Raw genomic sequence first — 24853 nt, forward strand, 5'->3', positions numbered from 1 at the left:
CACTTTTAAAAGGTCACTAATAACAGCCTTCAAATGAAGTTAATGCTGTGGTTGAAACCCTATCATGTCTTCCCAAGCCTTCATAAGCCACAGCAATTTCTCTCTTAAATTGCTAGTTTTTGGGGCCCAATGATAAGTGAAGGTGTCCAATCATTTATTCTTTGTATTTATCTGCTTACCTATCTAATCATCTGTATCCACATGCATCTTAAGGAAGTTCTCTAATGGGTTCATATTTGAAGCTGCACTTTATATATTACAAAAACCTGTCAAACATCAACTACTGAACTATGGTATGTTTATATTTCTGTGTAGCCTAACTTTATATAATAAATTTCTAATTAGAATGTGATATGCAATTGGAATTTTTCTAATGTGCATAATCGTTGAAATAGATTGGAAGTATTTAATAGGAGGGAGTGGGGAAAGCTAACTGCCCTTCCACAGGAGCTGTCTGTGGCAGTGGTTTTGAGTGTTACAGTGACTGGCGGGTGCTATAAGCATAGTTCTTGGGGACAGGAGTGATAAAAATCAAGCAATGCCTATAACTGTTCTGCTTAAGACAAAACTAATCTGCCCTAAATTCCCAAACTTTTCCCATTGGTAAACACTGCTTTAGTACAACTCAGTAAAAATAAAGAAAAAAATTATGTAGCAGATACTCCATTTCACCACTCTGTCAGGCATATCAGATACAAATACCTGCAGATATAGCCTCAGCCCCTCATAAGTGCACAGTCCACTCAGTCTTCCTAAAGACTGAGGAAAAGTCAACTCACTTTTTAAGGTGAATGATCACCTTCAAATTGTCTTCGTATTTCAGCCCTCCATTTTCAATGAGGAGTTTGTTTGAAGTTAGGCATGTACACGCACGCATACTCAGTCACTTCAGTCATGTCCAACTCTTGGCGACGCTATGGACTGTAGCCCCTCAAGCTCCTGTCCATGGAGGCAAGGATACTGGAATGGGTTGCCACGCCCTCCTCCAAGGGATCTTCCCTAAATAAGGTTATGGCTCCAACATGGTTCCACATGATAAATGCCTGATAAGAGGCTGGATAGTAAAAGATGCCATCTACAACCAATATCACATTGTTTCCTCTACACTGAGGTCATAGGTATTTCAATGCTAATCTTAGGTATTTCCTAGTTTTTAATTGGTATGAAATTTATAAGCAGATTTATTCATAAGTTACAAAAACAAATTTTCCTTTTTTATACACGTAAGGATTTTTATAACACACTTTTATTGCTAATGGTTAAAATCCTTATGTACCTTACCTGTGCTGCCCGTAGTTCTGCTAGCAGATCTGTAAAATTTTGATTTCTGGTGGGCTCTGAATCTTCAACTGCTTGAGACAGTAAACGACTTCTGTGCATCTGTTCTCTGATTTATTTGGAAAATACATACATATATATGTGTTTACAATGTCCTCCTTTAAGTACAAAATATTCAATTATTAAAAACTAAACTCTTTGCACATCAAAACTGAGTCACTGAAGAGAAACAGTTCATTTGCACTAAATAATACAATACTGAAATGTTACAAGAGGAGTATGCTTTAAGGGGAACATTTATGTATAATCTAAAAGAACTGAAATTCTAAGAGTATTGGTGTATTTGTAATATAAAAATATTTCTTGCCAATTTTCAGAAAAAAGGAAATCAATGTCTGGGAAAGACTCACTGCATTTCCCCTGTGGGGTTCTGTACTCCCTGTCACATCACTCTAGACTCCTTTCTGAGACACACAAATTACCAATCATACCCATGGAAACTAACAAAAGCAAACAGTCTACTACTGGTAACTTCAAGTCAGTTTTTCTTTTATTTTTCGAGAGGACATTGTACAAGGAGTTTAGGAATCTGTATATGATCATCTAAGTCTAAAGAAACCATTTATTCCATTGTGGAAATTCACTTAGAGCTTCAGGTTTGGAGCCAGGAATAGATCTTCTCTTTTAAAAGCTAGGCAATGTAAGATATAAAATTTTAAAATATTTTATTGAAGCATCTGGGAAGAAAGCAGATGTAGAAGCCCTGAGGCATCAAACCTTGCAGATTATTAGCCCTGGCATGGAGGTCACACTTACCAGGAGAAAGGGGTGACCCCCCAATTTATACAAAAGTGCCCTCAGCTTGCCAACCTGTGTACTTTCTAGCTCTGTCTGCTACAAGGCGTGCCTTTTTCTCCTGTGCATGAAATATTAGTGTGAGTTAACAGCAGCCATGACTCTAATGCCCTACATTATCTTACAAAAAAATGGAAGTAGTATGTAGAGAAACATAATGTACATGACACTCACAGTCCAAGACGTTTCTTCGGACAGTAGTTCTATCTGAGATTTCAGGTGTTGGGGTGAAATGATGCACTGGTGGCAGTCATTTCCTAAAAGAAGACAGAACCCTGGCCTGCCCATGTTTGGTGGCTCAGCTCTTTCACTTGGTATATTAAAGAGGGACATAGTAACATCCCAAAGACCTCACAGTCTGAAGTATGACTGGTTTGTAAGTGGGTGTTAGCGCTCTGTCAGCCTGCCATGGTGTGTTTGTTGTAATAACTCCCAGGTTCTCATTCTCTGGAGAAATTTCCTTGTCAAGCAGCAGCTCCTGCCCCTGCCCCAGAGGACACCGGCTACCTGCTTCCTGGGGCCCACTTCATCCAGTGACAGACCGCCTTGAGGGGTTCAAAGGGCTGCTCTCCACTTGCCTCAAGTAGGAACCAGCTATGCAATGAAATCTATTCTCCTGCATGTCCTGGTGAGAGTGGAATGAAGCCAGCCTCCAGCCGAGACTCAGTCTCACTGATTTTCCCTCTCACCACCCACCCCCACCCCCACCTCATCTCACTTCTCCTGCCCCTTCTCCTAAGAGTTATCTTCCAGGAAAGCACCTCCACAAAGATCCCCATCTCAGACTCTACTCGTATGCAACCTGACCTAACACAGTAAATAATATTGTAGTTTATTATTTATTATTATATTACCTAAGTATCTCAGGTTTAAAAGGAATAATTCAGTTTCCTGAAATTGATGTGAAACTCCAATACCAATATATTGAAAATACTAAAGTATGTACTGATCATTAAACACCAAAGAGAATCACTGAATATGAAAAACATAAAAGTTACAGAACTGTAAATCAGCGTACAACTTTTATAATTTCTAAGTATAACTAAATGTATTATTAATATAATAATAAAATGCTTAGAAATAGTCCAAGTATATTTGATCTTAAGAATTTAAAAAGGACTTACTTTAAGGCAGCTAATTCGCTGAATAAACTCTGGTTTTCCTTGAACATTCGCTCCTCATTTTTCTTGTTTTGTTCTTGGAGATCTTTCACTTGATTATACAATTTTTCATTTTCCTTTTTATAAACAGAAAATTACATTTTAATTAAAAACCAGTAGTACTTATGTAAGTTTATTTGCTCATAAAAGATATATCCTTTAAGCAATTTTAAAGGTTTTTCAATTTCTTCAGTTTTTGAGTAAGCAACATCTTTTTCAAACTTTTTGTCTCAGAAGAAAATCTGTAATCCAAGAACAGTTCTTTCTAAAATGTTCAAAATGATTAGTTGCAAAAAAATTCCCCAAACCAAACAGCCCGTCAGAGTAGTGTACTGCATTTCATGGGAGTAAATGGACCAGTGACTGCAGGCAGAACCACATCCTGACTTGTGTGCCTGAGATGGAAAGGCCACTGGGGCTGTTTGCTCTTTTTCCTGCTTTTGGCCCATCTTTCTGCAGTGAGGTAACTGGATGAAGCCACAGTGGGTATCCGTGGTTGTTTCTGAAACTTTATCTGAGCAGGAAGTTAGAGACTGGGTGTTTCCAGAAGATCAGGACAGTGAGTATATAGACTAGACCCAGTACAGCATCTGGCTTGAGCGAAAGAGGGACTCAAACAATGAAGATAGGGGAGAAAGTACCCATCTGTGCTCAGGTGCTCTGGCTTGCTAACCTCTTTAAAAACAAGAAACTGATGAAAACCAAGGACCACTCAGGATCTCATGAAAACCATGAACTATCTCACCATGCCTGGTCCAGTGCCTGACACAGTTTGTGGGTGATTTTCGGCAGAATTAATGAAACTCAGAAAAACACATCATACATAGACACATCAATTTCATGTTATCTTTATGGGAGTGGGTGGTTGGCAAAATCACAGGTCTGTGAAATCCTGTTTTAAAACCCATGCTCATGGAAGCAATCTAGATGCCCATCAGCAGACGAATGGATAAGGTAGCTGTGGTACATATACACCATGGAATATTACTCAGCCATTAAACAGAATTCATTTGAATCAGTTCTAATGAGATGGATGAAACTGGAGCCCATTATACAGAGTGAAGTAAGCCAGAAAGATAAAGACCAATACAGTATACTAACACATATATATGGAATTTAGAAAGATGGTAACGATAACCCTATATGCAACACAGAAAAAGAGACACAGATGTACAGAACAGACTTTTGGACTCTGTGGGAGAAGGCGAGGGTGGGATGTTTCAAGAGAACAGCATCGAAACATGTATATTATCAAGTGTGAAACAGATCACCAGCCCAGGCTGGATGCATGAGACAAGTGCTCGGGGCTGGTGCACTGGGAAGACCCAGAGGAATCCGGTGGAGAGGGAGGTGGGAGATGAGATTAGGATGGGGACTACTTGTAAATCCATGGCTGGTTCATGTCAATGTATGGCAAAAACCACTACAATATTGTAAAGTAATTAGCCTCCAACTAATAAAAATAAATGAAAAAATAAATAAATAAATAAAAATTGACTTATAAAAAAAAAACACACAAAAACCCATGCTCTGTATATAGAAAGCTCAGAATGGCAGGGAGGGTCTGGAAGGTGCTAACTCACTCCAGGGCCAGGTATCTTGCAAAATCCATAGTATCTGATTTACAGTAGGACTGTCTGGGGAACTTCTCAGGTGGTCCAGTGGTTAAGACTCTGCCTGTGTTCCCAACGCAGGGGCCTTGGGTTCAATCCCTGGTCAGGGAACTAGATCCCATGTGCCGCAATGACGAGTTCACATGCCGAGACTAAAGATCACACATGCTGCAAAGAAGGTCAAGGTCCTGAGTGCCCCAACTGAGACCAGTGAAAAAATAAATAAACAGTAAAAAGAAAAGCTGTAATTTCTGATATGGTAATGCTTTCTCTGGATGTCCCCAGAATGAAAATGCTTGTTATTGTGAGGCTGGATGCTTAGGTTACAGTTGTCAAGAGAAAAAAGGAATGAGACAGAGGAAAAGAATAGAGAAGTTAAACTAAGACAAGCCTCATGCTGGAAGATCGCCAGACCTGCCCCGGCAGACAGTCAACACCACCAAGACTCCGTTATCACAGAGAACCAATATAAGGCTTCCGCAGAACACACACGGTTTCTCCCATTTAATTCATTTTTTATTTTTATTCTCAAGGCATTGGCAATTGATTTCAGATTTATAGTTCTCAATATAGTATCAAAACTAGTCAATATTACTACGGGAAAAAAAAAAAAAAGATCCCCTGGAGAAGGGAATGGCAACCCACTCCCGTATTCTTGCCTGGAGAATCCCAAGGACAGAGGAGTCTGACAGGCTACAGTCCCTGGGGCTGGAAAGAGTTAGACATGACTGAGTGACTAACACTTTCAATGCAAAAAAAAGACAGTTTCTAAGGAAATCTGACTATTAGAATTACTAAAAGGCCAACATGCACTAACTGGTTACTGTGCGGAAGGCAGGAAGAGGTTGATCTGCAGTCTTATTTTAATTTCACAACCATTGTGAGACATGTATTGTTTTTTTTTTTCATTTATTTTTATTAGTTGGAGGCTAATTATTTTACAATATTGTAGTGGTTTTTGTCATACATTGACATGAATCAGCCATGGATTTACATGTATTCCCCATCCCAATCCCCCCTCTCACCTCTCTCTCCACCCAATCATTTTGGGTCTTCCCAGTGCACCAGCCCCGAACACTTGTCTCACGCATCCAACCTGGGCTGGTGATCTGTTTCACCCTTGACAATATACATGTTTCGATGCTGTTCTCTCGAAACATCCCACCCTTGCCTTCTCCCACAGAGTCCAAAAGTCTGTTCCATACATCTGTGTCTCTTTTTGTTTTGCAAATAGGGTTATCGTTACCATCTCTCTAAATTCCATATAAATGCGTTGACACAAGTATTATTACCCTCATTTCACAGATGAGGAAACTGCTGTAAAGAGGTAATGTGATTTGCCTAAGGCTATAGAGCAGGTAGTGAAGCAAAATCTAAAATCAGATTTTTTTGAATCCAGAACCCATGCTCTTAATCGCTTTAATTCTCCCCATAAAAAATGCACAGACTAGTCAAATTATTACTTCCCTACATTGCCATCACCTGTTAAATGGACACAGAAATATTTTTAAATGCCTTATTTTTATAATCAAAGAATCTCAAGACTAACTTTGTGCTGAAGAGCCATACCTGCTGATATCCTTGAAGAAGCACCTCTTGTTCTTGTATTTCTTTTTGGATTTGCTTCAATTTTTCTTCAGTGACAGGATCAGTTGTTTCTCCCAAATGCAACCACCTGTGTTTTTTGCTTGCTTCTTCAAAGCTACTCAACTTTGAGAAAATGCAGGTATTGTTTCATTTGGGGAAGAAAATGATACAGTGAGAAGTGAGGAAAGACATCAGAAAACTCTAGGTGTATAGACCCAAGACTGTCTTATAAGCACATCAGAATTATCATAATACCAACTACAATTAAGTCACTACAGTGATGCTTCGTACTGATGGTTCTGAGGGCGGAAGTAACTCAAGAAATGCTACCAGTGTCACTTTTCTGAATCTAGAACTTCTATAGCTTTCTTTCTGAAACTGTTATCTTCCCTGAAGGTCACAGTGAACCAAGTGATTAGTTTTCAAAAAAGGCTGCTAACAAGAAAACTATAAAAATGAACCAATTTAATTTTTTATTTCCCCCCCAAGGATTCCAAGTAGGCTCTTTCGTAAGGAGGCACTGTCAGAAACCGTGTTCATGTTTTATGCAGCAAATATATCAAGTCAAGAGGCCCCAGGGACAAGAAAATAACAATGCATTTAGCAGAGAGTACAAGTTCTTTTTAATAAATAAAAGGAGAAATAGGACAATGTGTCTAGTACCTTGGCCTGAAGAATATAATTGTCTTGATTCAGTCTGAAGAGTTCCTTTTCCTGCTGTCTCTTTAGTTCCTCCATCTTATTTTCCAGCTCTTTCTCCTTTTCTGAGAAAGTGACTTTAATTTGCTCAATCAGAGCTTGGGCACCCTTCCATTTTTCCTCTGCTTCCTGAACTCTTTTAAACATAAGCAATTCTGTCTCCTTGTTCCCACCATGGTATCCTAAAGAATCCTTTTAATGAAAAGCATTACTTCATTATGAAGAGTTACATAATAGATTCAAACATAGGTGGTTAGGGGACAAAACACCCACAAAGAATAAAAATGACATGTTTAACAATATTCTACTAATCAAGAAGATCAATACTTGTTCAATAAAAGTGATAAGTATCCGTCAACACAAAAGAAATTTCAAATATTTCATTTTTTATAGTTGCTTCAGTATATATAGAACATAAAACAGTATGAATATTATTTTTAAATTTAATACCTACATTCTGAAACTGAACACAGGAGTCAACTTCTGTGGGGCCCTCAGACGACTTAGGAGTAGCCAGCCAACTTTCAGTTTGGGGAGTTGGTTTACCCAAAGATGCAGGCTTGATCAGCTTTGTTGCAGATAAGATTTCTAAATATTGTGAACAATGGATAAAAGCACCACAAATATAAACCATGTTGACTGTGTATTCAGGCAATTATCTAACAGTAAGTACTAATCCAGTGAGGACACTAAGACAAATGAGCATCTCAAAGGAGGCCAATGCCTAACAAACACTGCAAGGCATCTGTTTCACTGCACTCGGAACGCCAGCCCACAATCAACATTCTATTCGATTTGACACAGAAGGCTCCTTGACCCAAGATTCATATTAAACGACAGATGGAGCTCGATAAGTGTGAGGAGAATGTGGATTAGGGTAATTTCAGGTTTTATTATTTTTCAATAAGTCATCATTTTAAATGTTCATAGCAATAGCAAATAGAAGTATTTAAATGATGAATCAAAGAGCAGCTGATAATGAAATATTTCAGTTCAGACTAAAGTGTGTTCTCAAAGCACAATTTTTATAAATAATGTATATCAAGATATAGTATCACTGGAATAATATAAATTTCATGCACACCTCATAACAAGTAGTTTAAAATCTGATTAAAAATAAAATGATAAAACTGCTATAATATTGTTTATTAAATTAGAAAAAAATGTGGTTTATACATACACACACACACACACACACACACACACACACACACACACACACACATATACCGGTCAAATTTTCAGTTTTTAAGGTACCTTGTAAATCTTACAAAAAGAAGAAATAATTCTAAGACCAATAAGTTGCTCAATTTATAACAAAAAAAAAAATTAACGGAAATACTGAGAAGAGATCCTCAGGCCCATATTCTAACATTACAGATTCTGAACTGAATATTGCATAAACATGTACTTGATTGCCATAGATGTAAATGAAACATCCGAAACTTATATTTTTAATATAATTTCTTTAAGATGCCAACTTTTTAAATGCAAGGTTGGCTTTTTCATTGAAGTTAAAACACATGGTCATTAAAGATTTGGAAAATATAGAAAAGTCAAAAGAAACAGCAAGTCCCCAACACGACCTCACCCTGAGATTTCCTTCTACTCTCTTTCAGCCATGCCAGTGTTTCCTCATATAGTAGTAATCATATTTAATTGGACTTGTGATGTGGAAGGTTTTTCTGGAGAAAACTTCTTAAACTGTTCATAAAGGAACAGTTTGAGTCATTGTAAAAGCAGGCATTAAACCTTCCAAGTCACTGGAGGCCCATTAACATGGCCAATGCATGGGGTGTGATCTGCTAGCCCTGTGATTCTTCCAAGGACGAGGCAGCCAAGAGTGACAAGTGGTTCTTGCTCAAGCTGCAGTCAGCCAGGGCTTTTATGCCAGAATTCTTCCTTCCTGAGTTCTTAATTTTGGTCTCCCTAGGTAATTATTTTCAGTAACAGTACATGGACAATATCTTTTCTCCTTATACATGAAAGAAAATTCGCTTGGATATAAAATTCAAATGTGAAAAGCACAGTGTTTGGAACTCATGAGCCCTTCTTGAAAAAACAATGGATTAAGAAAATTCAGTCAAATAAGAAATCAACCAAAATAATTCTAGAAAGTGATGGTTAAGGGACTAGTGAAAAGCATTCTGGTACTGTAACAGCCAGAACCAAGACCCACATTCAAAAGCTGTGGGGAATTACAGTTGCTGGAGAGAATATAATAGATGTATCTTGAACAAATAAAAATAGAACCAACAAAAATGAGCAGCAGGCATGTGAGTGGGGGGGTTTTACTACTTCATATTTCATAGAAGGGAAACGGATAATGTATAGAATTGAAAAATGTAGGTAAAAAAACAACATGGTTTTGGCAACCTTTCAGGGGTTTTCATGGTCTATTTTATTAAAACAATCTTTTGGGATATAATATTTCTTAGGAGGAAGTTTCTTTTTCTTCCTAAGGATTTAAATAAAACTAAATCTAATATTTATTTTGAAAGAACTTACGAAATGTGCTCTATTCTTATAAAATGTTTTGTCTGTTCGTTCACATGCTTGCCTTTCTCCTTCCCTCTAGTTGTTTCACAGAAAAGTAAGAGAAAACAAAACCACAGGAGACTTCTTAGAGGAAGGGATCAGAGGTCCACAGGTTGAGAACAGGAGGAAAGGATGCTTGCATTAAGCCAGCAATTACAATTCTGTATCTCCAGAAGACCCACCCCTGACTGCTGTTACCCTGCTCACACGGGTCAGCCCCAGCCTTTCCAGCTTACACGCATGAGTTTCTGTAGCGAATATGCACAAGCATAGACAGAAGAAAAGAATCTTTGATGTGAAAGAATTTTAAATACAGTCAAAGTGGTCCTGAAATTGACAGTTGCAGGGAAAGGCAAGGGAAAACATACTAAAGCAGAAGTAAATTTTCCAATGAGGTTATTTCTCCTCTGACAGCTATTGTTACCAGGTAGCAATGATGGAACTGGTACCTATTTGATTTAATCATACAGAAAAGGACAAAATGCTTCTGGCTCTATTGCTCTCCCTTCCCCAGTGAAGTCCAAAGGCAACAGAAATGTGGGTCTAAGTCAAACATCTCTATTTCTTTTACTAGCAGCATGGGCTTCTAAGTGGAAAATTACCCTTCCCTACTGCCAACATATTAACAAATGACTAAATAAGGAAATAACTAGATTAGGAGGCACTGTGATGAGAGGCGGGAGGAGAAGGGGACGACAGAGGATGAGATGGTTGGATGGCATCACCGACCGATTCAATGGACATGAGTCTGAACAACCTCTGGGAGTTGGTGATGGACAGGAAAGCCTGGTGTGCTGCAGTCCATAGGGTCGCAGAGAGTCGGACATGACAGAGAGACTGAACTGAACCGACCTGAACTGTGACATATAGAAGCAGGCATTCTGTAATCCAGAAAACATCTTGACTCTCCAAAGTCTATACTGAACTAATACCCAGGTATTTCTTTCCGGATCAACCTTCACCTGTACATTGCCACTTGATTCTGAATTGATGGCTCTGCTCTGGCAAACATTTTGGATATTACAAAGCCAGCCAGATGAGGAGGAGTTGAACTCTCCTATTTTATATTCACTTCCTATACTTCCTGGGTTTCTTTCAGGAAGACCTAGAACTAATGATGAAAAACCTCTTGAACTCAATAGAATTGAATCTTTCAGAAAAGGAATGTAATGATTACAACTCATTTTTTTTCTATTAATAAGAAAAGTTCATAGAAGGAGAAAGGAAACAAGGAAAGCAGAGAACAAGGAATATAATATACTATATGTATAGAATGATTACCTTTTTTCCTACTTTGATTTGAGGCAGGAATAGATCTCAAGTTTTTGCTCTTCATGATGTCCTTTGAAGTTTTCTTTTCAAGATTAGAAAATGTCTTGAAAGGTGAACTGGGTTTGCCATACCCTGAACTCCTAACTGATGCATATAATCCACTCTGGGGTTTTCTTTTAAATAAAGGAGGTGCACTTCTGGCCTTCTTGTACGGTAGCTGTTTACCAGTTACAGTCCCTTCTCCAGAATCAAGCTGAGATCTTAAAGTCTGCATACAAGTACAAACTCTTCAGTACTTAAATAAACTTCAACTACAGTTGCAAATAAGATTAACAGGTAGTAAAATCATATTGATAACTAAAGAACATAATTCATAGAAGGCAAACCATTAAAGTCCTCTAAATTAAAGTCATCAGAATTTTAATATTTGGAACCAACATTTTCAAAATCAAGAGTAAGACAAAGCTAAATAATAAAACAAAATAAGCTTGCCAGAAAGCATTGAATGAACATGGAGGAAAGCAGAGAAGAACAAGTTTTGAAATGACAAAAATCTTATCTTTTTTCTTCAGAGCTCTCAATGTAAAAATTTATTAGTACCCTGCCTTATTCTATAAGGTGATAGTTTACGGTAAACACATAACTCAAAACTGTAAAGTAAAAATGGAATACTGTGGTCATGGCCTGATTATATATAATCAGAATAAATCAAGAAGAGAGAAAAAAGCAACAGTGAAATGCAAGTTTCTCAAGAGCTGTGAGCAGCATGTGTACAAAACGCCAATGTACCCACTGTTGTACCACACAGACTACGAGGTGACCGCAAAGCACCAGGGTGATGAGTGCCCTGAATCTGTGCTGCTCAAGCTCTAGACTGCATTTATTAAAAAGTGTAAATATACAGAACGCCTTCTAAAAAAGAGCTAACGCTACGGTGGTATTTTTAAATTTGGGGACCGCAGTGTGTTATAATAGATACTGCTCACAGATGTCCAGGAGTTATGTGGAGGTCAGTATGTGCGTGATCCCGCTAACTTAGGAAATACACACTTCTCAACAGTATTTACACAGCTTCATTTATCAGTAGGCCAAATCAATTCAAATTATAAAACTTACCTTATTTGTCTTGTCATCCTGAGGTAATAATGAAGCACCAACAGATATTTTTTTCTTCAGAATATCAAGGTACATTTTATCTATTTGTTCTTCCACAGTATTTACTCTTGGATAGTTATCTTCTGTACCTTCATTTGTTGCCTTTTCTAAAACTACATTCTCTTCATTTTTGTCCAGAAATTGGCTCACAGTTTGTGCTTCTTGAGACACAACATTTGGGTTAATCTTGAGGGGTAAAGGGCTAACAAATTCAGTTTCTTTATTCTCAGCCAGTTTCTTATAGCTATAAAACAAAACAGGACACAGAGAATGAACCCTATGTAAGTCCTCAAATATCAGTTTTATTAATATGTGTATACATATTATATAAAAACATATTTACATTAATATATAATATTAAATATACTTAATATTTGTAAAAGTTTAAATTAGGTTACTAATGTTAAACATATTATTTACAATTCTGGTTTAAGACAGTAAACTTACAGCATCACATAATTGTTTTAAAATAGTAATTTCAATGCTGCATAAGGGACTTCATGGTTGACTCTGAGACCTACTTCAAAGGAAAGACAAACCAAACAAGACTGAGATTGCTTCTGTCCAAGAAAAATTTAAAAATGAATTTCTAAATGGCCTTTTTGTAATAGAGCTCATAAAGTCAACATGCATTTGAGGCAGGAAAAATATTTTACACATTTCTAGCTTCCCTGGTAGCTCAGCTGGTAAAGAATCCTCCTGCAATGCAGAAGACCCTGGTTCAATTCTTAGTTGAGGAAGATCCCCTGGAGAAGGGACAGGCTTCCCACTCCAGTATTCTTGGGGTTCCCTGGTGGCTCAGCTGGTAAAGAATCTGCCTGCAATGCCAGAGACTTGGGTTTGATCCCCTCAGTTGGGGAGATCCCCTGGAGGAGGGCATGGCAACCCACTCCAGTATTCTTGCCTGGAGAATTCCATAAAGAGAGGAGCCTGGGGGGCTACACTCCATGGGGTCGCAAAGAGTCAGACATGACTGAGCAACTAAGTATATAGAGCAGAAGAAATTAAGAAGTAACCATAATTTAAATTAAGGCATAAAACATAAATATTAAAATGAATAATTTCATCCACAGTACAGGAAATTTTTTAAGTGAAACAAGAAAAATCACTAGGACTTTAAAATAAAATCATTCCTTTATTTTAAAACACTTAAATGCAATGTTACATTTCAGATCAGTAGGTTTTTAAAATATGGAAACTATCCCTTAAAGAAATATTATAAATGTGATTAGATATTGGCATATTATGGGAGTTCCAGAAATATGTATATTGTCATTTTTGAATTACTAGATCATGGTCCATTAGGTTACTTGATTTTTACATTTGTAAAATAAGATAAAAGGAAAGTTTAAGAGGCTACCATTTTCACATAAGATAGACTGGCTTCTTAATAATTGTTAGAAAAAAAAAATAATTGTTAGAAATACTTGAAGTAGCTGGAATAATCAGAAAGCATGTCGGTAACAATTCTTTCCTTCTTAATGGTAGCAGAATCCGATTATTATCATAATCGTTCCCCTTTCTTGCTGTGAACCGACTGAACTACATTTCATCACTGCCTTCAGTCTAAATGGGGCCACATGCTAGTTCTTGTCTTTAGAATGTGAGTGCTACGATGACAAGAATCTAAAATATGAGGCTTAGTAGGTGGGTTTTAGGTGGCAAGGAAATTGATACAGAGGCTGGAGAGGTAACAACCCATGTTTTATGGTAACAGAACATTTGCTAAGCTGTCACCTACAACAGTTTATAAGGCAGACCACATGGCTACCCAGTCTAGGGTACTAAGAAAATAGTAGGAGACAACAGGCAGTTTTTAAGTGCCAGCTACCACTAGCTACTTTTGACAAGATATTATGAGAAAAAAATAATTTCAAGATAGAATGGGTTGGTTTGTTAAGAAGAAATCAGAGGGAACGAAGTCTGGGCATTTAAGGTGTCTTAGGTTCACTCTCGGTGTCTAAACTCAAACAGTAAGATTCAGCATTACAAAATGTTATGAAAAAGCAAGATACCAATGAGACTTTCTGGTTGAAAAGAGACTCAGTCCCTTGGCAAATATAATATTATTCTAAGTGTCATCTTCAAACTTAAGGTTACTGTTCCTAATAATATATTCAGACAGCTGCAACTGAGAGAGAAAAAAACAGAGGAAATAAGGAAGCAGACATAAGGCAGATGTAAAACCTCTGTCTAGCAAAGAACGTTAAGTGTAGTTCCTGGCACACGGGACTAACTGGAACCAAGTACATCTGAAGCCTAATAAACCTTCTGAAGGAACTGTAATGACAAAGAAACCACAACTCTTCTCAAAAAAAGAAAAAGGCTAGAGACTTGTTTCGGAGCCTTAAAACCACCTGCAGGCAGAAAGCAGATGGAGAAATGATCACCTCCTCCAAGGGCATACCTTCCCCCTGAAAACCACTTCAGTTGAAGCCAACGGTGATAAAATACAAGACAAATTCTTCAAGGATTGGAACCAAGAGCTATATGAAACAATAGTTACTTGGCAGTTCCTCCTTAAGAGCAGAATCATGGCGTAATTAAGGAAAATTCCTTATGAGGTCTTTCAGTGGGTTTCAGAGTTGCATTACTGATGGCTATTACTTTCTTCTCATACTTTTCCTTTCTGAATGGGAGCGGTGTGCGTAAGGAAGTATGAACTTGTCTTTTTAATTCATTGATTAGCAGACAATGAGGAGCTATATTCAAACCTGATGAAGAGAACTGTGCTTCACCTAGAAATTCTGGCCTTTCAGATGAATACAGTCTTAAATGGGACTTCCAGCTGTTTGCTTTGGGGAGGAGCTCAGTAGGTTGTTGTGTGAAGTAGGTCTTTGTATGAAGAAGAGTGGAATGGATATTTGACAGAAGTGGAGATTCTGGGTGGAGATAGGCTAGATGCCTACCAAACGCACTGACTTTCTTTCTGGGTACAAAAGCAAACCATTTTCCATTCCTTTTGGATCTTGTTGGCTAGAGGTGCTGGTTCTTACCAATAGAACATAGACTGAAGTGATGTAACATTTCTGTTGAGGCAGTTAAAAGGAAGTACGCTAAACCATCTTTTTTCTCTCCTTATAGACTCTTTACATGAAGCCATGAGAACCTTAAAGCTGTGTGTTGATGACTGAAACAGCCTGGGTCCCTAAACAGACTATGTGGACCAGAGTCCCACCCCAAATCCACTGAGATACATGGAATTGTGATGTGAGTAAGAAATACACTTTTGATGATGCTAAACTTTTCAAGGGATTTTTTTCTGTTGTTACAGCAGCTAGAATTACTTATCCTAGTTTGCTATAAAACATTTTTTGATAAGTATACTAGGGTTTATACTACTGACATTTCTATGATTATTGTTATGCCCTTAATGTAAGCACACTTGTTTTCAGCTCTTAAACACAAATGCAAAAATCGATACTAGAATCCACATTACTAAAATGATGCTACCTAAAGCCAGACATCCTGGAATGTGAAGTCAAGTGGGCCTTAGGAAGCATCACTATGAACAAAGCTAGTGGAGGTGATGGAATTCCAGTTGAGCTATTTCAAATCCTAAAAGATGATGCTGTGAAAGTGCTCAATAGGCCAGCAAATTTGGAAAACTCAGCAGTGGCCACAGAACTGGAAAAGGTCTGTTTTCATTCCAATCCCAAAGAAAGGCAAAGCCAAAGAATGCTCAAACTACCGCACAATTGCACTTATCTCACACACTAGGAACGTGATGCTCAACATTCTCCAAGCCAGGCTTCAGCAATACATGAACTGTGAAATTCCAGATGTTCAAGCTGGATTTAGAAAAGGCAGAGGAGCCAAGATCAAATTGCTGACATCTGCTGGATCATCAAAAATCAGTTCTAATGAGATAGATGAAACTGGAGCCCATTATACAGAGTGAAGTAAGCCAGAAAGATAAAGACCGATACAGTATACTAACGCATATATATGGAATTTAGAAAGATGGTAACGATAACCCTATATGCAAAACAGAAAAAGAGACACAGATGTACAGAACAGACTTTTGGACTCTGTGGGAGAAGGCGAGGGTGGGATGTTTCAAGAGAACAGCATCGAAACATGTATATTATCTAGGGTGAAACATATCACCAGCCCAGGCTGGATGCATGAGACAAGTGCTCGGGGCTGGTGCACTGGGAAGACCCGGAGGGATCAGGTGGAGAGGGAGGTGGGAGGGGGGATCGGGATGGGGAATACATGTAAATCCATGGCTGATTCATGTCAATGTATGACAAAAACCACTACAATATTGTAAAGTAATTAGCCTCCAACTAATAAAAATAAATTAAAAAAAAAAAAGAGTTCCAGAAAAACATCTATTTCTGCTTTATTGACTATGCCAAAGCCTTTGACTCTGTGGATCTACAATAAACTGTGGAAAATTCTGAAAGAGATGGGAATACCAGACCACCTGACCTGCCTCTTGAGAAACCTGTATGCAGGTCAGGAAGCAACAGTTAGAACTACACATGGAACAACAGACTGGTTCCAAACAGGAAAAGGAGTATGTCAAGGCTGTATATTGACACCCTTCTTATTTAATTTATATACAGAGTACATCATGAGAAACGCTGGGCTGGATGAAACACAAGCTGGAATCAAGATTGCCGGGAGAAATATCAATCACCTCAGATATGCAGATGGTACCACCCTTATAGCAGAAAGCAAAGAAGAACTGAAAAGCCTCTTGATGAAAGTGAAAGAGGAGAGTGAAAAAGTTGGCTTAAAGCTCAACATTCAGAAAACTAAGATCAAGGCATCTGGTCCCATCACTTCATGGCAAACAGATTGGGAATTAGTGGAAACAGTGGCAGACTTTATTTTTGGGGGCTCCAAAATCACTGCAGATGGTGAATGCAGTCATGAAATTAAAACACACTTACTCCTTGGAAGGAAAGTTATAACCAACCTAGACAGAATATTAAAAAGCAGAGACATTACTTTGCCAACAAAGGTCCGTCTAGTCAAGGCTATGGTTTTTCCAGTATACGTGTATGAATGTGAGAGTTGGACTATAAAGAAGGCTGACTGTCAAAGAATTGATGCTTCTTAACTGTGGTGTTGGAGAAGACTCTTGAGAGTCCCTTGGAGTGCAAGGAGATCCAACCAGTCTATCCTAAAGGAGATCAGTCCTGGGGGTTCATTGGAACGACTGATGCTGAAGCTGAAACTCCAATACCTGGGCCACCTGATGCGAAGAGCTGCCTCATTTGAAAGGACCCTGATGGCGGGAAAGATTGAAGGCAGGAGGAGAAGGGGACGACAGAGGATGAGATGGTTGAATGGCATCACCGACTCGATGGACATGAATTTGGGTCAACTCTGGGAGTTGATGATGGAGAGGAAGACCTGGCATGCTGCAGTCCATGGAGTCACAACAGAGCTGGACACAACTGAGTGACTTCACTGAACTGAAGCCAACAAAGACACAAGACGTGTAAAAAAACAAACAAACAAAAACTCTTCAGTAACACTAGCATAGCCCAAAACAGCAACGATTATGTGAGCACAACTGCCTTTTAAAACTATTAACAGGCACTGCAGATCAGTGGAAGAATCTAGACTTAGTATTCAAGTAGATGGGCTTCCCTAATAGCCCAGTTGGTAAAGAATCTGTCTGCTTTGCAGGAGACCAGGGTTCAACCCAGGGTCGGGAAAATCCCCTGGAGGAGGAAATGGCAACCCACTCCATATTCTTGTCTGAAAAATCCCATTGACAGAGGAGCCTGGCGGTCCACTGAGCCACAAGAGTTGGACACGAGTTACCAACAAAACCAGACGAGTTTTAGTATAAACTACACTGAATTGTCTCAACTAGCACAAACGTAGGAAAAAGACCAAGAAATCACTGCACGTGGATTTACATGATGAAGATGGAGTTCAAAGAGGGGCTCAAAAACTTGTCTGTTAAAACACAAATGAACAAGTGAATACATGAACAGATGACAGGCTTTTCACAGAAATATTTTATGGAGATAAAATCTGACAATCTGAGTGTGTTCCTGGGTCATGGCCATATGATCTGGAGAAACTGATTTAACCTCTTTAAGCCCCAGTTTCTAATCTATGAAATGAGGATGATAGTGGAATAGACTTCATGGAATCGCTGTAAGATTAAATAAAGTCTGACAGGTAAAGAGCTTTGTACAGCACCTGGTCCACAGTAAGCATGTGATTAAAATGTTAGCTGTTATTGTCATCATGGTCTGGTTCCTGTGAGAGCTCTACCAGTTAAGTCTGCTTACCTCGCGTGCATCACTTGAACGGTGGGGATAAAGATGCTGACCTATTTGTTACAAAGATCTCACGAGATGACGGATGCGACACTCTTGGTGCTGCATGGGTGCCAAGCTGTCCTACGACAAGGTGACTGTGATATGATCCTCTGTGCTGGTGGATGACAGCCAGGTCCTGTAAGCTGTCATTAAAATGTACTGGAGCTGGAGATTTTTGTGAACCCCATTTCTCTTGTGACCCAAGATCTCACCCTGGGAGATGACGGCTAGTCTGTGACTAAGTGCAGAATTCACTGGTTTATAAGGAAGCGAGTAGATGACTCACACAAAGAATAAAATTCATGTTCACACTCAGTGTTCGAATCAGCTGTCCCTGAACTATTTAGAGCTGAAGGGATTTTATTTTTCAGTGAAAATCTTTAGAACCACCCACCTAAGGGCAGCAACTTTTTAGCAGCAATTGTTTATTTTTTTATTTTAGAACTAGATGAATTTTGATAAACTGAGTAAAGATTAATAGGAAAAGAAAACAGGACTCATTCACAGGTAGATTCATACCAGCTACCTTTAATCATTCACTAGGAATCGTTAGGTAGAACAAATGATTCTAGAAGTTTGCAGTGACAAAACAATAAACAAACAAACAACCTACACAATCCATTCCAAGAAACTCATACCTGATGGGTTGTAAATCAAAACCACTGACCCCAAAGGAATCTATTCTGATAGGCTTCATCAGCTCCTCTACTGTGGGCAGATCTGAGGGAAGAAAAGTTAAAACAGCAACCAAAAATGTTATGCAAATTGCTTAATTTAACATCTAATACCACCAAAATCACATTTTCTGACTGACATAGTTAACAAAATGATACATATAATAATCCCAGATTCCCACTGTAAACTTATTTGTACCAAAAAAATCTTGGTATTTATATTTGAAATATATATCTACTTTCTTTCCCTCTAAGTATATGTGTATGGTTATATCCACAAACATCATGTATTTAGTTGATTCCCCAAAACTGTTCTCCATTAAAAAAAAATAACATTACTATATGTTCATGGAAAAGTATAAAAAAAAGTGAAAATATTCAAGAGATTTCTTAATTTGGTCAAAGCATATTAGAGGAGGAATTAAAATTTTAACCTATTTTCGATGCTAACTTTATAGTTAAAAGGGTAATTCCCAGATTTATTTAAACAAACTTTTAAATTCAGATATTGAGAAATAACTACTACAGCCAATTGTATTTAAACTATACCATACTGAAAACAGCTCAGAGAGGCTCCAACAAAGACGCTTTTACCTGACTCTGTAGTAGAGATGTTTTTAGAGGAGCCTTCATTTTCTTGAGGATGACCTTTTGTTGAGCTCTTGGTATTTTCTGCTGCATTACTCTCAGTTCTTTGTTCATCTGCATCTCCCAAAGACCGGGCTATGTGACAATAAGCCTGATGTAGAGCCTCAATGTCACTGTTGCTTTGTCCGTAAGAAATACCTGTTGAGATAAACGTAATCTCTAGCATAACCGCACAAACACGAGAAACATAAAAACACCAAGTTGGCTGTTCATCTGTTAAGCGCGGTGAACAAGGCTGTAGGACAATCCTGATATGACACAGTGAAATACAGACCTCAGTAACGGGCGGCCACAGCCTGCCGGCGTGCAGTCTCAGCAGGCTCGGGGACTCTTTCAGCAGGCTGAACTGTGTTCTGACAGGCTACCTGTAAAACCATCTCTGCCCACTATCCCTATACAAACTCTCTGCGCTGGAGAAAACTACTCCTAAATTTCTCAAGCTGACACAAAAAGTTTTCAAGGATTCTGTCTCTCCTCTGCTCCACATGCCCCCCACCCCACCTTTCTCTCTCTCTGCTTTCCTGAGCCACCAACCATGTAGTATTCTTCATTTCTTCAACTGAAATTCAATCCTCTAATTTTGCAGTCCAGTGTGTTCCAAAACCCTGCTAAAGCTGCTATAATAAAAAAAAATAAATAACTTCCTAGGAGACAAACCCAGCCTCTAACTTTCTTCAGCCTGAAAGATCTTCTTCGCCCTGTGAGACATGTGACCCTACTCTTTTCCTGGGGGCTGTGTCTTCTGTATGACACCTTCTTGTTCTTCTCACTGCTCTGATGGCTGCTTTTCCACCTTCTCTGGTAAATAGCTCATCTCAGGGCTCCGTCTTCAGCTCTCTATTTTCAAACTTCTCTTTTTTATGGGTGTGTCGGGGGGGGGGGTTGTAATGGATAATTTCACTAACACCCTTTGCTTAGTAATTGCCCATAAACATTTGACTCCCAAACCTGTCTTCCGTTTAATCTATCTTCTGTCTCTTTTCTGAACACTGAACTTCCTAACAGACATGTAGACTGTTCCAGAAGCAAATCACATCTAATACATCCTCAAGTAAATTAATTACATTCCCCGACAAAATCTGTTCTGCTCCCAGTATCTGCTACTTTGGCTATGGCGTGATCAGTTATCCCCAACAGAGAACCTCTGTCACAGTTCACTTTTCCGTCCCTATTAACCTCCTTCTCTTCCTACCAACTGATAAACTCTGGAGAAAAGAATTCAAAGAATCTAATTACAATGATGATCTAAGATTTTTATGAGTATTTCCTTACTCATTTTGTACTTTTCATTATGAACAGTAGAATTTTCAAAATTAGAAGAATAAAAGCATCATAGAAGAGTAGAACAAGAGAAATAGGGTGATCAGACTCCTGTTCTCTTGATTAACTGTGACTATTAATTAATGCCTAAAAATAAAAGAGCATATATACAGCTTCCTCTTTGTCTATATAATCTGTAAATTACACAGTATAAAATTCTGAGGAACTAGTTTCAACTCTAAGTGTAAGAGGGTGCCAAGTATCACATGTGATTACGTAAGAATGCCTCACAATGGAATAGCTTTGCATCTGCTGCTTCAGGTCATCAGGGCACCACTGCTGTTTGGAGCCTGCCCAGTATGGAATAAATTTGCTTAAATAAACTAAAAACAAAAAAGTGAAGGAGACCCCTGGAGGTCCAGTGGTTAAGAATCCACCTTGCAATGCAAGGGATGCAGGTTTGATCCCTGGTCGGGGAACTAAGACCCCACATGCTGCAGGGCAACCAAGCCCATGTGCACAACTAGAGAACCCGAGTGCTCTAACCACTGAAGCCTGCATACTCCAGAGCCTGTGCGCCACTGCCAGAGAATCCGTACGCCGCCACGGAGATCCCACAGGCTGCAGCTAAGACCCAATGCCGCCAAGTAAATAAATAGATAAATACATTTAAAAAAGGGGATACCACCAGTTTGGAATCACTAATAGTTAAGTGGCAGGGGTGTCCAGCAGGACTTGAGGAAAACAATCTTGCCTGCTAAAGTAAGCATATTTTTTCCCCCAAACCATCTATCAGACTCAAAAGGAGAAGAGAATTAATTTTAATGAAGAAATGAAAAAGGCAGAAGACATTTTGCCTCCTCTAGAGAAATACCTGGATGCTTAAGTATCTGCTGAGTATGTATGAAAGAAATGATCCCAATGGGAAACAGCATCACAGTACTGAGTGCTCATGCCTAATTTAACAGGCATGAGGTGCCAGAAAGAAGTGGTTTTGGCTTAAAGTAACAGCTGAGCAAAGATGTGGAAAAGCAAATTACCTAAAAGTTAAAAATTAGAAATGCAAGATGGAGAAGCACTAGGTGCTGCTCAGAAAACAGAGCAAGGGAAAGGTACTTGTCTCCTAATTTGAATCATTAATCCAACTGATACTAAAAATAATTTCAGGGTCATAGATGCTGACCTTTTTTCAATATATATATATATATATATATATATATATAGTTGAAGTACAGTTGACTTACAGTGTTTCAGATGCACAGCGAGATGATTCAGTTATGCAAACACACATATTATTTTTGAAATTATTTTCCATCATAGATTACAAGATATTCACTATAGTTCCCTGTGTTATACAGTAAACTTTTGTTGCTTATTGCGTTATCAATTTTTTTAGACTCTTTGTGACCCCATGGACTGTAGACCACCAGTCTCTCTGTCTTTACGACCCCATGGACTGTAGCCCGCCAGGCTCCTCTGTCCTGGGAGATTCTCCAGGCAAGAATACTGGGGATCTTCCTAACCCAGGGACTGAACCCAGGTCTTCCACACTACAGGCAGATTCTTTACCATCTGAGCCACGAGGGAAGCCCTTTAATTAGAAATCTAGCATTCTATTCACACTAAATCAAACAAGTGGAATCAAAATGTCACAATTTTTTTAGTTAGGCAAAAATTCATAAGTTTTTTAAAATATATACATTATATGTATTTATATATATGTATACAAAAGCTTTTCTACTATACTTGATAAAGGCTTGAGAAAGAACATAAAAAAAAAAAGAGATGGAGAAATTGGAGAATATAAACTAAATGAAATGGGAGCACTGAATATGAAATAGAAAAAGTGAAACATACTAGATAAAAGTAAAAGATCATCATGATGTTTTTAAACATGACTGCCCATCAGAAACATATTTGGAGCGCTGGAGAAAAAGAGTAATACTTGAGCATTTGTATTTTTTTCAAAAAACTTCCAAGATAATTCTGATATGCATCTGGATTTTAAAAAGTGATTACAGGTTTTTCTATTAGATCCTATTTCTGGTGATAAAGAGTTCTATTACTTTTCTGTTGACCAATCATGATACAATGGTATTAAGTAATAGTTACATAATCACAAGAGTAAAAGATGTTTATCAGTTTTCACAATCAATAGCCCAACAAAAAACAAAAGATAATTACAATTGCAAGTCATAATGGGAACATGATTAACTTAACAAAACAAAATAATTACATACAATGGGGGTGTGTCAAGCAGAGTGATGTAAGTGGAGGTGCATACACGCACATGTTTTCATCCACCCAGTCTATGTCTTTTGGTTGGTGCATTTAATCTATTGACTTTTACGGTAGTTATTGATATGTATCACCCTATTACCATTTTCTTAACTGTTTTGGGTTTACTTTCTGTAGGTCTCTTCCTTCTCTTGTGTTTCTTGCCTAAAGAAGTTCCTTTAGCACTTGTTTCAAAGCTGGTTTGGTGGTGCTGAATTGTCTTAACTTGTGCCTATCTGGAAAGCTTTTGATTTCTCCATCAAAAGGAGAACCCAGGGAGTCTTCCTGGGTTTTCTTGGTTGTAGGTTCTTCCCTTTCATCACTTTAAATATATCATGCCATTCCCTTCTGGCTTGTAGAGCTTCTGTTGAGGAATCAGTTGATAGCCTAATGGGAGCTCCCTTGTATGTTATTTGTCATTTTTCCCTTATTGCTTTTAATAGTTTACCTGTCTTTAATTTATATCAGTTTGATTACTATGTGTCTTGGTATGTTTCTCCTTGGGTTTATCCTGCCTAGGAATCCTCTGTGCTTCCTGGACTTGGTTGACTATTTCCTTTCCCATGTTTGGGAAGTTTTCAGCTATCAACTCTTCAAATATTTTCTCAGATCCTTTCTATGTTAAAACCTTTTTATGCATTTTATAGAGAGAAAAGGGCTGACTTCTTGCATGTATTCTATATATTACCACAAGTCAAAAACCCACTATATTTTCTACTTCAAGAGGCAGAGAAGTGTCAGATCCTACTGGCAGAGGCAGGGGTCTGGCTGTGAACCAACACTGTCCTGTGACTGCTGCAGCCACGCGACCATGGCACAAAGTGGGCCCTGCCCTTGAGACAAAGGAAAACAAGCAAAAGGCGAGATCTGACCATCATTTTACAGTTTCCAACCTTTTTAAGACAGTAAAGCACAAGTTTCATGAACAGTATTATCAAAATAAAAAGAGATACAAATCTTTGACAATGTACCACCTAAACTGAGCCTGCTTAAGGCTCAAAGACGCATGGTAAACAAACGAAGCTGCCGATACTTTCAGTTCTTAATCCAAGCTCAGACTCTGATTTGAAAATTTTCCAGTGTACTTTTGTAAATAGTAGGTAAATTTAATACTTCATAGCCAAAAGGTATTTATGCCTTCAGGTTCTTTTTTTTTTTTTTAATTTTTTTTTTTTTTTTTCAGTGGGTTTTGTCATACATTGATATGAATCAGCCATTACACGCCTTCAGGTTCTTTATTATAGTTTGACTATTAACAGTATTGAAATACAAAGTGATGAGAACCACAGAGCTGCTCCTCCTTGTTGAACTGCAACAGTACGCGAGGCACTACACAATCTCAATTGATCATCAAATAACGTCATTTCAAAGAAGAGGAAACAGGCTTTGATGCACTAATTGTCCATTGTCACCCAGCTGGTAACTGGCAAGGCTGGAAATATGAGTCCAAGACCAAAGACAGTAAGGTCATACTCTACTCTTCTAGTAACTGACTCACCAAATTATTTCAGAATCAAGAATGTTTAAGAAATAAGACCAAA

General features: G+C 38.3%; 1 protein-coding gene across 5 annotated transcripts in view; it reads right to left on the bottom strand.

Moving 5' to 3' along the window:
- Nucleotides 1–24853, bottom strand: part of CEP162 (centrosomal protein 162) — a 99079-nt gene that overhangs the window by 43000 nt on the left and 31226 nt on the right. For all 5 annotated transcript variants that reach the window (XR_010662477.1, XM_065931354.1, XM_065931352.1 and 2 more), the window contains 9 exons: nt 19722–19913; nt 19092–19173; nt 12119–12401; nt 11012–11270; nt 7647–7780; nt 7157–7384; nt 6476–6616; nt 3258–3370; nt 1282–1387 (listed from right to left, as the gene is read on the bottom strand). Coding sequence is in view for 4 of the 5 variants with exons in the window: in XM_065931354.1 (XP_065787426.1) it covers nt 1282–1387; nt 3258–3370; nt 6476–6616; nt 7157–7384; nt 7647–7780; nt 11012–11270; nt 12119–12401; nt 19092–19173; nt 19722–19913 (1538 nt within the window). In the remaining variant the exon portion in view is untranslated. The remainder of the gene's footprint in view (nt 1–1281; nt 1388–3257; nt 3371–6475; nt 6617–7156; nt 7385–7646; nt 7781–11011; nt 11271–12118; nt 12402–19091; nt 19174–19721; nt 19914–24853) is intronic.

This window comes from Muntiacus reevesi, chromosome 3 (assembly GCF_963930625.1).
Source record: "Muntiacus reevesi chromosome 3, mMunRee1.1, whole genome shotgun sequence".
In the NCBI taxonomy this organism is placed as follows: Eukaryota; Metazoa; Chordata; class Mammalia; order Artiodactyla; family Cervidae; genus Muntiacus; species Muntiacus reevesi.